Genomic DNA, 14,694 nt, shown 5'->3' on the forward strand with positions numbered 1-14,694 from the left:
TCAAGCTCCGTGTTAGGCCGTACGTGCCCAACCCACTCCGTTGTTTCAAATGCCAGCGCTTTGGCCACAGCTCGCAGAGCTGCCGAGGCCGCCAAACTTGTGATAAATGTAGTGCCCACGAACACACATCTGAAGCTTGTGAGAATGCTCTCCACTGTGTGAATTGTGACGGGGAGCACGCCACATACTCGCGGTCGTGCCCCTCCTGGAAGAAGGAAAAAGAAATCGTAACGATCAAAGTCAAAGGGAATATTTCATTCAAAGAGGCACGTAGGCGGGTATCGTACCTGCCCAAGAAAGCCTTTGCCGATGTGACGCGTCAGGGGGCAGCGACACAACGGCTTCCGGCGGCTGTCCGACCCGCAAGCACTGAGTCGGCAGTTACGCCACCTGCCCCGCGGCGGTTGCAGCTAGCGCTGCTCCGTCACCCCAGCAGACGGGGCCATCTACCTCCGGGCAGGTGACCTCGAAGGTCTCGTCGTCCAACGTGCCGAGGCCTTCACATCAAGCAAAGCGCTCGGAAGAGCGTGTGTCCAGCGCCTCGTTAGAGGCGATGGACACTACCACCAGCAAGACGGCGCCACCAGCGCCTAAGGAGCGGCGAGGATCTCTCGATCGCTCCAAAAGAGATAAAACTCCCGTCACGGCACCTGCAAAGCGCCGGTGAAATAACTTTTCCTTTCCAGAACACACAGTATCCAACTCCATCAAAATGGATACACAAATTATGCAATGGAATGTGAGAGGTCTCATCCATAATCTTGACGACGTAACAGAACTCCTTCACAAACTTAATCCAAAGGTACTGTGTGTTCAGGAAACGCACTTAAAAGCTACACAGACAAATTTTCTCCGGTCACACATTATTTTTCGTAAAGATCGTGACGAGGTCAACACCTCATCCGGCGGTGTAGCGATAATTGTCCATAAAACTGTTGCTTGCCAACAGTTGCCGCTTCGGACGTCCCTCGAGGCAGTTGCGATTCGCGCAGTTCTTTTTAAGAAGTTAGTAGCCGTCTGCTCTATCTACATACCTCCAAACTATCACTTGAGTAAAATTGAATTCCACGAACTCATTGATCAACTTCCAGAGCCATTTCTTATTGTCGGAGACTTTAATGCGCACAACAGTCTCTGGGGAGATTCCAGGACTGATTCGAGGGGTCGACTAATCGAATCCTTTCTTGTTACGTCCGGTGTGTGCCTCTTTAATAGGAAAAAACCCACCTACTACAATGCTGCGCATAATTCATACTCCTCCACAGATTTAGCTCTTGGATCTTCTATACTTTTATCTTACTTACAATGGAATGTTATAGAAAATCCATTTGGGAGTGACCACTTTCCGATAACTTTAAATTTACTAACACGACACGACACTCGCCCAGAGGTACGTCGCTGGAAACTTGACTCCGCTGATTGGAAGGGTTTTAAGGAATCTACTTACTTATCACAAGATTTTATACGCGATTTTAGCATGGATGACGCTGTAGCATATTTTACCGATTTTATTATTGATGCAGCTGAAACATTCATTCCACAAACAAATAGTCACTCATCTAAGAAACGAGTTCCTTGGTGGAATGAAGAGTGCAGAGATGCACGAAAAAGACAAAATAAGGCATGGGGCAAATTGCGCCAATACCCTACAGCAGAAAATTACATTGCATTTAAACATATCAAGTCGCAAGGACGGCACACGAGACGGCAGGCTAGAAGAGCAAGCTGGGAGAGGTTTCTCTCGGGCATCAACTCCTATAACCAAGAGGCTAAGGTGTGGGACGGTCTGAGAAGGCTAAAGGGGCAGCAGATCAATCCATTACCTTTGATTGATGAGCGAGGAAATACTTTGGCAAACCAGGCCGATGTGCTTGGATTACATTTTGCTCGTATATCTAGTTCCATAAACTATTCACAAACATTCCTTAAATATAAGCAAATAGCAGAACTTAGGTCAATAAACCGCAAATGCAGACCTAATCTACCGTACAACTGTCCTTTCAGTATTGCCGAGCTTAGAGCTGCGTTGCGCTCGTGTATGAACTCTGCACCTGGAGCTGACAGAATCATGTATGACATGATTAAAAACCTACACACTGATACACAGATGACACTTCTGGCGCTCTTTAACTCTGTCTGGGCTGCTGGATACCTCCCATCCTCCTGGAAAGAAGCTATCGTAGTACCGGTCTTGAAACAATTCAAGGACCCATCCGATGTTTCAAGTTACCGTCCCATAGCACTCACAAGTTGCTTATGCAAACTCTTCGAGAAAATGATAAATTGTCGTCTTTTACATTTCCTTGAATCAAATAAATTGCTCGATCCTTATCAATGCGGCTTCAGAGAGGGTAGGTCGACTACTGACCAGCTCGTGCGCATTGAGGCAGGCATTCGCGACGCCTTTATCCATAAGCAGTTCTTTCTTTCTGTTTTCTTAGACATGGAAAAGGCATATGACACGACTTGGAAGTATGGGATTTTGCAAGACCTCTCAGAAATGGGTATTCGAGGGAATATGCTTAATGTAATTGAAAGTTGCCTATCAAACCGTACATTTCGCGTTAGGGTGGGCAACGCTCTATCCAGGCCATATACACAAGAAACTGGCGTGCCGCAAGGAGGGGTATTAAGCTGCACCCTTTTTATAATCAAAATGAATTCGTTGCGCTCATCTATACTGCAGAGCATGCTTTATTCGGTATACGTCGATGACGTACAATTAGGCTTCAAGTCATGTAACCTTTCTATTTGTGAGCGACATGTCCAGCTTGGTTTGAACAAAGTTTGTAAATGGGCAGAAGAAAACGGCTTTAAACTGAATCCTGTTAAAAGCTCATGTGTCCTTTTCACACAAAAAAGAGGATTATTTGCAGAGCCCAGTGTAGAACTACATGGACAGCACATACCAGTTGTCAAACAACACAAATTTTTAGGAATCATATTAGATTCAAAACTGACCTTCATCCCACACTTAAAGCACCTAAAACAGAAATGTCTAAAAACAATGAACCTTCTTAAACTTTTATCACATACAACATGGGGCAGCGACAGGAAGTGTCTGATAAACCTGTACAAAAGTCTTATGCGCACACGGTTAGATTATGGGGCCATAGTATATCAATCTGCCAGCCCAAGTTCTTTGAAGATGCTTGACCCTGTTCAACCTTTAGGTAGCCGCTTGGCGACCGGTGCCTTCAGGACAAGTCCTGTAGAAAGTCTCTACGTTGAAGCTAATGAGTGGTCGCTCCATTTTCAAAGGTCATACTCCAGTTTCATGTACTTTCTAAAAGTGAACGCAAACCGCGACCATCCCTCTTATGTAAGCATAAACGACGTGACATCTGCAATGCTTTTTAATAACCGACCTGCAACTACAGAACCATTCTCTCTGCGCATTAGAAAACTTGCTGAGAATATGCAAGTCCCAATTCTACAGCAAAACCTGATGACCCCAGCTAAGCCATTGCTGCCATGGCAGTGGAAGCCCATAGAATGCGATATATCATTCGTAGAGGTGACGAAACACGCTCCAGAAGCACATATTCGAATGCATTTCTTGGAACTTCAGTCTAAATACTCGTGCATAGAATTTTACACTGACGCTTCTAAGTCGCATGCCGGCGTGTTTTATGCTGCAATCGGACCATCCTTCTCCCAGTCCGGCGGACTGCATCCGGAAACAAGCATATTCACTGCGGAAGCTTATGCAATTCTATGTGCTGTTAAACAAATCAAGAAAGCAAAGTTGCACAAAGCCATTATATACACGGACTCTCTAAGCGTTGTAAAAGCCCTAATGTTCCTCCGCAATCATCGAAACCCTGTACTTACCGAGCTTTATTCTGTCATTTGCACATCGTACATGTCTCAGCAGCAAATCATAATATGTTGGGTACCTGGACATAGGGGCATTGAGGGTAATATGCTGGCTGACCAAATAGCCACATCAATTGCATCACAACATATCCATCCTACCACTGCACTACCTGCCTTAGATCTAAAGCCTTTCATCCGAAAAAAACTCAGAAGCCACTGGCAGCGCTTATGGGATGCTGAAACAAATAATAAGCTTCACTTGATTAAGCCAAAACTGGGTTATTGGCCCCCCGCATCAAAAACACGACGAACAGAAGTCCTATTCTGTCGTCCCAGAATAGGACACACATATGCCACACACAGTTTTCTGCTAACTGGAAATGAACCACCATCCTGCGGTAGATGTGGTGAAAGGCTCACCGTCCTCCACGCTCTCCTGGAGTGTCGGGAAGCCGAAACAGAGAGAAAGAAAAATTTTCCGCTAGCATACCGGCAGTACATCCCCCTTCATCCTGTAATGTTTCTTGGTAACGAACCGTTGTTTGACACCAGAGCAGTCCTAAATTTCCTAAACGATGTTGTCTTACATGTTGTTAGCCCTACGAATTTGTAGCACATCCTCTCTCCAGAGGATGCTGCTGCAACAAAATATTTTTGTATAGCACACGCCTTCAGGTCCTTCTGTTCCAAGGGCTCTCTTAGGCAGTAGTGCTTCTTGCAAATGTTTACCTTCATGTATTTTTAAATATCATCATTCTATCGCAATGTACCTTTTGTGTTCTTAGTAGTACTCACTCGTCATTGCTATAACTTTATTACGTATAGCGTTTATGCACTTGATTTTACATCATTCTTCTACGATGGATATTAATGTTCATAGTATTCGTCATTTGTCATCGCCATAATTTTATAGCAAGTAGATTTTACGCACTTTACAGCGACTATTTTTAGGCCACTTTACAGCCAAGTCACATCCTCCATAATACATCGTTAACACTACCACTTGTCATGGCGCTCTTTGGCCAAACCTGGCCCTTGCGCCAAAAAACACCACACATCATCATCAAAAATGGTTGTGGTACAGGAGAGCCACGTTTTCAGCAGCGCTGTCAGCATAGCACATTTTCATATCAGTTTGTTTTTATCATAAGACAGCTACTCATTAAGAAGCCTTTATGTGTTGTCATTTTAATGGATCTTGAATATTATTAAGCAGTATTTATTCTAGTCTGCAATAAATTTTGTTTTATTGGGATAGTAGCTGTACAGATACTCATTGTTGCTGTCACTGTATTGTTGCTGTCACCGTATGTCACCTGTTGGTTTCATAGACCGCAGTCTATGAAACCAACAGTCTATGAAGCCAAGGAAAGCATCGGGGGCCATGGTGGTGGATGTGAAACATCCTTTTCTGCCTGATGGTGTCATGTAGCACGTGAAGTTAGGAGAGCAGGCACGTAGCTAATAAACCCTCGCATGCTAGCTAGTGACATCAAGTCTGCCAGATTCGAGACCCTTGCTATGAGTCAATGAGAGAAGAAGGGGAACCGAGGGGTTCGATTTTGTTAATCATGATTGAAATTGGAATGTAGAAAATAAAGAAGCTGTAACAGGAAAGGGGACAAAAAGATAACTTGTCAATGGTGGGGATCGAACCTACAACCTCCGCAAGTGCAGGCAGCTGTTATTATTGCCGTGATAACACTGTGTATAATTGAAACTGGAATAACTTGGGGGCGGAAAGCGAGCCTTTATTTTAAGTAAATGCATCATTAACTGCTACATAAACTACACAAAACAGACACAACAGAAATTTGGATGCGTACACGTGCCGTGCGCAACCAGCACAACTGACAACAGCAGGAATGAGTGAAGGATGTTGGCAGTGGCAGTGCTGTCTCGTGAGCACGTGGCGATGGGTTTGCCCCCATCGCATTTCGATGGGGGCGAAACATGAAAGCACCCATGTACTTAGATTTAGGTGCACGTTAAAGAACCCCAGGTGGTCCAAATTTCCGGAGAACCCACTATGGCGTGCCTCATAATCATGAAGTGGTTTTGGCACATAAAACCCCGTAATTTATTTATTTATTTATTTATTTGTTTGTTTATTTTTTTTGCTTGACCATGGCTGTTCATGGCTGCCTGCATGGCTCAGGGAATATGTGGCCTTCGCATTATATGTTGGAGGTCATCTGCGGCAAATACTGGGCTAAGGGCGAGCCAGGGTGGCCGGTGGTTTTATGCACGCCTAGTGTTTTAGGCAGCCTAAACTGAGCTGCGAAGATGTGGCATAGTTGAAATGGTGAGGCAAGTGTGGGACACAAATACTGGAATAATATTTTTGTCATTGAGAGTCCCCAAGGAGGGGCAAAATATCCACTTTTGACTAAGCTTGTCAAGGCACTTCTTTCCCTTCTGCATGGGAAAGCTGATATTGAGCGAGGCTACAGCCGGAACACAAGAGTTTTGAATGATAGGTCAAGCCTTTGTCTGGCAAGTGTAAATGGCGTTCGTCACATAATGTCCTTTGCAAAAAGGCACAAGAGCGACCCATGCAAGTTTTCACTTGGTCAAGATGTAATAAGAGCTGTTAGAGGCGCATCAAAGCCGTATGCCGAGCGCATTTTCATTGAACAAGAGACATTGAAAAGGCTACGTGCTGATGTGGAATCAGTGCCCAGCTTGTCGAAAACACAAGCCAAACAAAAGGTGGCTGAAGCAGAGCGCATGTTTAGAATGCCGAATTGCTAATTCAGCAAGGCATGAAGCAAAACTTTACTGATATTGAGAGTGGCCAAGCATTTTTGAGCCAAGCTAGAGAAAAGGAGTGTTAATATATCAAATCTCAGTGCCTTTAATAAGCGCCCAAAAAAGGAGTGTAGTGATGGCCAACTGAAGTCAGTGTGAAAAAGCAGATATCTAGTCTTGTTTTATTTCCTCTGATCCTTGTGGTAAAGGTTGTCGTCCATCTTCATCGTTGCTTTAATTAAACAGGCTGTTTTTTCTGTTAAATGCAGCTTCAGTTGAGTGGCTGCTTTTGTTCGCACTAGTCCATAATTATTACTTTGGTCTCACTTCTCTGGTTTCTGGTTAAGTTGTATTTTTTTCTTAAACTACAATTACCATCCCAGTATTAAACAGTGCTAGTCAATGTCTGCTTTGATGTCTTGATATATTGTTGCACTTATTTTTGCTCTGCAGATCTCTGGGTAGATTGTTTTTCTCCAGTTCTTAAACTGGCATTTTGTTATGTCTGTTTACTTGGAATTGATGCTATGCAGTGTTATGTAATACTTCTTTTTCTTCGGAAAAACAGTTCTATTTCCGGAGTGAATGTTTATTTTTGGCTAGTTAGTTTTTTGTGCTTATTGTGTGGTATATGTGTGGTGATTCTGTTGCAAATGAAAGATCGGTTTTGAATTAATTCTGCTATATCCACACTGTGATACTCAATATTTTTTTTTTTTACCTGTAGTATGTCAAATGCCAGTTGCTGCAATTTTTGTAATGGCCACGAAAAGCCTGTTCCTGTTTTCTGGAAGTGCTGTAGGGACGTGTTTGTCATATCCAGTTTCATTTTTTTCTACTGTCCTCTGATTGATGTATTCCTTGTGATAGACGATACTTATACATACAAATAAAGGGCCATAAGTTTTTCTCTTCAAGCCTTATTTCTGAGATGCTGTGACCTGCTACAGAATGGGTGGCAGCTGCTCCAAAGTGAAATTTTTCCTGCTACTATGCCTGCTACAAAACACTCTTGGCCATTCCCACCACTGCTTATCTGAATGAACTCAATGAATAACAAAGGATAGGGCAAAATGTGAAAACACTTATGTATTTAAATTTAGGTGTACGTTAAAGAACCCCTGGTGGTCCAAATTTCTGTAGTCCCCCACTATGGCATGCCTCATAATCAGATTGTGGTTTTGGCATGTAGAACCTCATAATTTACTTTTAAATGACAATAGATAAAAGGGAATGGAGGGAAATTGGACACGCACGGAATTAACTAGTAGCGCACAAGCTTGAGAATGTATGCAGAATTGGGCACCATCAAGAACCAAGTGAAAAAGCAGAATGATGACACCTACAGTAAGAGGAATGTTATTCCTTATTGTCCTCCTGCATAAAAAGCATGCATCTTGTTGGATGAACTGATAGCTTTTTAAATGTCAGAGAATTTTTTGCTGAAATGGCATAGATCATTTTGTTCATTACTGTAGATGTTTTTTTTTCTTTCATTGCAAATTTTGCAGTTTCGTGAAACGTTTCTTCTGAATTAGCTCGCTTTATCATCATCTCTACAGGGTTTCTCAGTGGAGGACTCTTCAGAGGAAGACTATGATGTTGTTGGTTCATATTGGCGCCATCAGAAGCCACTTTGTGCATCGAATTTGAACGCTGGCTTGGAGCCCTCAAGACGTAAGCTGTATTGTTTGAAATTCTGCGGCCTTATAAATTTCTGTTCCAGTAGAATAGCTGTTTTGGAATGTGAATGTCAAGTGACCAGGAAAAATGGTATTTTTTTCTCCAGATTTTCCTTTTTTTTTTCTTCATCCGCCCAGTAGCTAGATTCGTTATAATTGATGGGAGCATTGCCACATGGGGGCAGTGTAGTGAGAGGTTTATTTTACCATAGAACACACACAAAAGTTTAGTGCTGCATTTGTATATTATTACACCTGATATACTGTTAAAACCAGTTCTGTTATAAGTGGATTTGGCTGTATTTTTTAGTTTTAAATATTGGTTAAGGTTCAAACATTCTTTGATTATGCATGCGAATTGCTGCTTAGCGAGTATTCCTGATTTATGATACCTTACTCAGTACTTTGTTACAAAAAAGATGTCCTCCTGACTGAATTCACTAATGTGAAAAGTGATTTGCACCCCAGTTCGTCCTTCCCCGTGCTTCTTGTTTGTTTGTATGCTTGTTTGTTGACCTCTTTCCTATTCTTGTCGAATTTTTTTTCTTCTGTTCCCTTACGTTGGGCATCTCGAGTTGCCTCCTTTTTGAGGCGTTTGAGGCAATTTGGTGCTGTACCCCTTTTGGAGGCATTTACTGTCCTGTGTCTGATTCTTTCGCTGATGTTTTCAGCCTTGAATAATGGTGATAGCAGTATAACTCGGCTGACATTTATTTCGTGCAATACCAGTGGCATAGCCAGAAATTTATTTCAGGGAGAGTTCTCCACCAGCCACTGCCGCTCCTCATCACCCTTTGTCATCCTTTCTGTCGATATATATATATATATATATATACATATATATAAATAAATAAAAAAAACAAGAAGAGGCACACAGAAAAAAGGTTGTACATCACGCAAAGACAAAAACTTGTAGCACTCCCCGGAAAAGCATGCTTTATGAATGAGGATCGATGCATGCTATTACATTGCCAAAACAACTTTGTGCTTAACTCGTGACAAAAGCTTTTTATTGTTTCTGCGTGCTGCCACTTCAAATCAAAATATGATATTGTCCTTATGCTATTTTCTAAATGATGCTATTAAAAAAAGAGAACATAACATTTTGTTTACAACTTAATGCATTTTAACATATGTTGATTGATCAGCTCAGCTAGTTGGCCTCTCAGTGGCTAGAAGGGGGGGGGGGGGGGTAACTGTGAGGGCAAGAAATATTCGCAGAAATTCTAGGAAAGCCTTTGAGCTCGCACTTCTCCCTTGTGGGACTGCACTTAGAGGAATGGAGTCTGTGGAGGAGAGTTCTTGGTAAGCAAATGGCAAACAGCCAGCAAGAGCAGGTTAATGTCTGGCCATATGTTCCCAATCCAAGACGGTGCTTTAAGTGCCAAAGGTTTGGCCATGCTTCTTCTTGCAGAGGCAAAGCAACTTGTGCAAAACGCAGCTGGAATGATCATGACTCCGAAAAGTGTAATTCTCCTCCACATTGCATAAGCTGCAAAGGTTGTCACCCTGCCTACTCACGGTCATGTCCCATTTGGAAAATGGAAATCATGGCAATCACAGTAAAATAAGAGGTATCATTCTATGAAGGTAGGAAAGATCTATCACACCTACCTAAACTCAGCTATGCCGATGTGGTGCATTTGGGGCAGCACCACATAGGCCACACAGCCTACAGGGTCTACTAGCAGTAGTCCTGCAGTGGCTTCTCCCGCCCTCTTGGTGGTGGCAGCCAGTGCTGCCCCATTGCTTTCGAAGGATCTGGAGACCACGGTCTGAGACATGTGCTTCAGCAGCAATTGCTCGGTCCTCCAGCGCTTCTGACAGAGCAATGGCGGTCGACACCAAAACACCGATTTCTTTAGCACCGAAGGACCAGTGCTCTCTCGAGCATGCAAAGAGGGATAAACTTCCAGTAACTGTTTCGAAAAAGGCCAGGTAATCGCACGGTTACTGTTCTTATCCATAGTCGCCTTTTGTAACATTTGTCACCTATAATTTGTATGTAAGGACCAATTTCTTTTTAAATATTCTCAGTTATGTTGTGTCATGGCTTTTATTATACAGTGGAACTGCAGAGGTCCACTATGTAACTTAGGCAACATAAAAGATATCATAAACAGTTTCTCCCCAATTTCGTTTTCGTTACAGGAAACAAACCTATGTCCTAAAAACCAAAATATTTTAAAAGGTTTTTTTCCGTCTTTGGAAAAGACCGGCAAAACACCAGCTGATTGTCTCGAGGAGTGGCCGTTGCGTGAAAAGCGGCACTCCTTTCGAAGCAGTTGCTGTCGCTATTCTCTTTTAAAACTGTAACAGTCTGTTTGTACATACCACCCCACAAAACTAAGTATGAAAGAACTTGAAAAGCTGATTGAACAGCTTCACACCTTTTACGCCTTTTATTTTATACCTTTGTACGCCTTTCATTCTTGTAGGTGATTTTAATGCCCATTGTACTGTTTGCGGAAGTGAGAAAACTGACCAAAGAGGACAACTCATAGTAAATTTTATTCTATCTAACAACATCTGTCTTCTAAATTCAGGAGCACCTACTTATTTTTCACCTACATCACGTAACCTTAGCTGTCTTGATTTAGCTCTCTGTCCACCTTCTCTTTTCATTGATTTTAACTGGAAAGTGTTCGACAATCCATACAACAGTGACCACTTACTGTCATAATCAAACTGGCACCTACTTTACCCATCATCACCTCCAGGTCGCATGATTAAAAAATCCAACTGGTAGATTGGCCGCTTTTCACCGAGCCAAACCTGAGGAACATTTTTCAGTGCATCTAGGTGTCGATGAAATTGATGAAACATTTACTAATTGCATAATTATGGCAGCTGAAAGAGCAATACCTCAATCTACTGGAGAACATGGAAAGAACTGAAACCTGTGGAGGGCAAAGGACTGTACGGTAGCAAAAAAAGAACAGCGCAAGGCCTGGGGCAGTCAACTTACAACAACCTCATTAAATTCAAACAGAAAAAAGCCCACGCACGATACATTTGTAAATAAGCCGGACACCACTCTTGCAGAATTGTCTCCTCAATTAACAGTTCAGTCAACTCCAAACGCGTGTGCGAACAGGTAAAGAAATTCAAAGGGGATTACTCATCCTATACAATTCTCTTACCCTCAAGTACTGGTACACAAACAACACTCAAAGAACAAGCAAATGTTCTGGAGGAACACTCCTACAGAGCATGAATTTAAGCCAACTACACGGACACATATTTAACATACAAAAACTCTGTTGAAAAACAAAGATTACTAACAACAGGTGCATCTGATCAACCGTACATTGCCCCACTCGCACTCCCAAAATTAAATAAAGTACTTTTTGCTGGAAAGAAAACTGCAGGTGGTATGGACCGCATCCACTACACCATGCTTGCACACCTGCCATAAACCTCTATAAAAACATTACTAAAATTCTTTAACAATATCTGGGAAACTGGTGAAATGGCAGGAACATAGAAAAATGCCGGAATTACATTTTCTAAAATATGGAAAAATCGCAATATCCCCAAGCAGCTACCGCCCCATTGCTCTCACCAATTGTTTGGCAAGTTCATACAAATGTGTTGTGAACACCAGATTAACTTCTACCCACGAAACACAAAAGCCCTTAAACATACATCAATGTGGTTATAAAAAGGGACAAGGGTTCTGCAACTGATCAGTTGGCCCGATTAGAATGTTAAATATGCAATGCCTTTTTGCACAAACAACACTGCCCAGCTATCTTATTCAACTTGGAGAAGGCATGTGACACCACGTGGAGATTCGGCATTTTGACAGACTTCGCAGACTTAGGGATTTGGGGTGAAATGATGAAGTGCCTTTCCGATTTTAAGTCCGATCGAACATGCCACGTGTATTCACCCAAGGAAAATGGTGTGCCTCAGGGCTGCGTTTTTAGTACTACACTCTGTCATTAAAGTGAACTCCCCAATAATAAAGTCATGCCATCACCTTTATGCATTCATTTTACGTTGATCTCCAAATTGCTTTCTGCGCATCTAACATGGCAACGTGTGAACGGCAGATCCATATCACTCTAAACAAATTGACACAATGGGCTAATAAAAACATCTTCCGTTTTTCCTCTGAAAAGGCTGTTGCCATGTTATTTTCTCAAAAGAGTGGCTTACAACCGGACCCCTCTCTGAAACTACACGAAATAGTACTATCATTTACACAAGAACACAAGTTTTTAGACGTTATATTCAATAAAAAGCTAAGTTTTTGTACGCACATTAATAACTGAAAAGCGAAAACAAATAAGGCACTCAATGTCCTGAAACTCCTGTCCCGAAAGTGCTGGGGTTCTGACTGTAAATGCCTCCTACACATTTATTGTTTTTTGGTACGTAGCAAATTGGACTGCGGTTGCATAACATATGGCTCAGCTGGACAATCGTACCTTAAGCAGTTAGATCCCGTGCATAATAAAGGCCTACGCTTAGTAACCGGTGCCTATAGGACCTCGCCTGTTCCCAGTTTGTATTCCAAGAGTAAAGAGCCATCTTTAGATCATAAAACACAACTCATGTTGACATGCATTCTAAGTGTTTGCTCATTGCCAGACCATAATAGCCATAACATTATCACACACTGCGACAAATGACTACACTACATGAACAAGCCAAATGCTATAAGACCACTCGTACTAGATTTGAAGAAAGATGCCGCGACTACGATGTCACTACTGAAGCACTCGCTATCTTGCGTGGGCTAACTAGATTAGCTCCTTGGAACGATTTCACGAAATTTCTCTATTTTTTTTTGGCAGATAAAAAAAAAATTAGATATATCTCCTGAACATCTTCTACAGGAATTTCGCACAGTGCTAGACACGCAGAATTTTGCACTGATGGCTTGAAGGTGGCAATTTATGTCGGAATCAGAGCAATAGTAGGTACATGAGAACACATAGATTACCACAGTCTGTATCGGTTCTCACTGCTGAGTGTTATGCCTCGTACAGAAGATTACAAAAGATGGCAGTACAAAAGATTATAAGCGCCAAAAGCGAAAAATCTATAATACATAGACTCTTTAAGTGCACTTAAGTCCCTGAATATACAATCGCGGTACGAACCCATCATAGGCGACATCCTACATATACTAACACACCTAAGTAAAGGTCAGGCCATACGTTTCTGCTGGGTCCCAAGCCACGTTGGGATCCCAGGAATGGAAAAAGCAGATGAATATGCAGCAAGGGCAATAAATCTGAATGTTTCAAAAGTTAACTTACCTGTTTGGTATGGGATTCAAGCTGTTCGCAAGACACTACTCTCTAACTGACAGGACAAATGGAAATTGCAACTTGTTAAACCTGTCCTTGGGGAGTGGAAGACATGCTACTATCAAGAACGCTTCATCGAAGTAATTCTTTGTCGACTTTGGATAGGCCACACGCGAGCCACACATGATTACTTATTGAGAGGAGGAACAACCAACATGGCACAAATGTCATGAACCGTTCACAGTATTACACATTCTAATCACATGTCCATATCTCGAAACGTACAGACAAAAGTACTCCCATGTATTTTACAAGTCGCACACTACATTTCACCCGATAATGTTAGGAGATGATGCACCGATTCCTCTGAGTGATGTGATTGCTTTTTGGATGAAAGATTTTTAAAGTAAGCTTTAATTACTGCAGGGCATGCTGTATTTACTAACGAAACTTTATCACCCTGTGTCTGGCACAGCATAGCCTTAGTCGCTTTTGCACAAATAAACAAAATTTAACGAATTACTTGACGCATGAAAAGTAAGCAGAATGAATGGCACTGGATAGAAAGGCAAAGAGCAAGAAAAAAACCTGTTGCTGCCCAGGTAACGGAGGAGATAAGTATTTTCCAACCAGATCTAGTGAGTGGTTCGGCTAAGTCTACATATGGAAGAGGGCGCGCACTACTTTGCAAGTCGCGCATTACTCAATCGCTCTTCCTGCGCTCTGCTCGTGCTATATTCTTCGACATTAGAAATAACAGGTAGAATATTTGTGCCAAAACGTTTATAGTATCATATGATGCAAGTTTCACTCACTTTTGGTGACCTGCTGCCCGACTTGTTTTAAAGGGACCCTCACCAGGCCCTATAGCAAATTTTGGTTATACGCTGCAAGTTGTTACGTGTCCTCTAGGGATGGTTCTGCTGCAAAAAATTTTCAAGTCTGCTCATTAATAGCTGAGATAGAAATATTTTAGTGCCATGAACCTATGATTTCAGCAGGCGGGCTCCACTGCATAGCAAGACTGATTCACTTCACTCGCCCCATCTAGCCTTTGCAGGCAAAATTCCTTTCCTGCATTCTCCCATGCCACACCTCTAGGATGGCGTGACACCTACGTCACGAGCCCTGCCTTCAATTTTTTTTTTCTCCTCGCCTTTTTATTTTTCTGCGCTACG

The 14,694-nt window shown here is 42.3% G+C and overlaps 1 protein-coding gene across 1 annotated transcript in view; it reads left to right on the plus strand.

The window, feature by feature from the left end:
- Positions 1-14,694, plus strand: part of LOC139054362 (uncharacterized) — a 135,494-nt gene that overhangs the window by 30,972 nt on the left and 89,828 nt on the right. The window contains exon 5 of the mRNA XM_070531245.1: positions 8,133-8,247. Within this exon, the coding sequence (XP_070387346.1) occupies positions 8,133-8,247 (115 nt within the window). The remainder of the gene's footprint in view (positions 1-8,132; positions 8,248-14,694) is intronic.

Source organism: Dermacentor albipictus, chromosome 1, assembly GCF_038994185.2.
Source record: "Dermacentor albipictus isolate Rhodes 1998 colony chromosome 1, USDA_Dalb.pri_finalv2, whole genome shotgun sequence".
Classification (NCBI taxonomy): Eukaryota; Metazoa; Arthropoda; class Arachnida; order Ixodida; family Ixodidae; genus Dermacentor; species Dermacentor albipictus.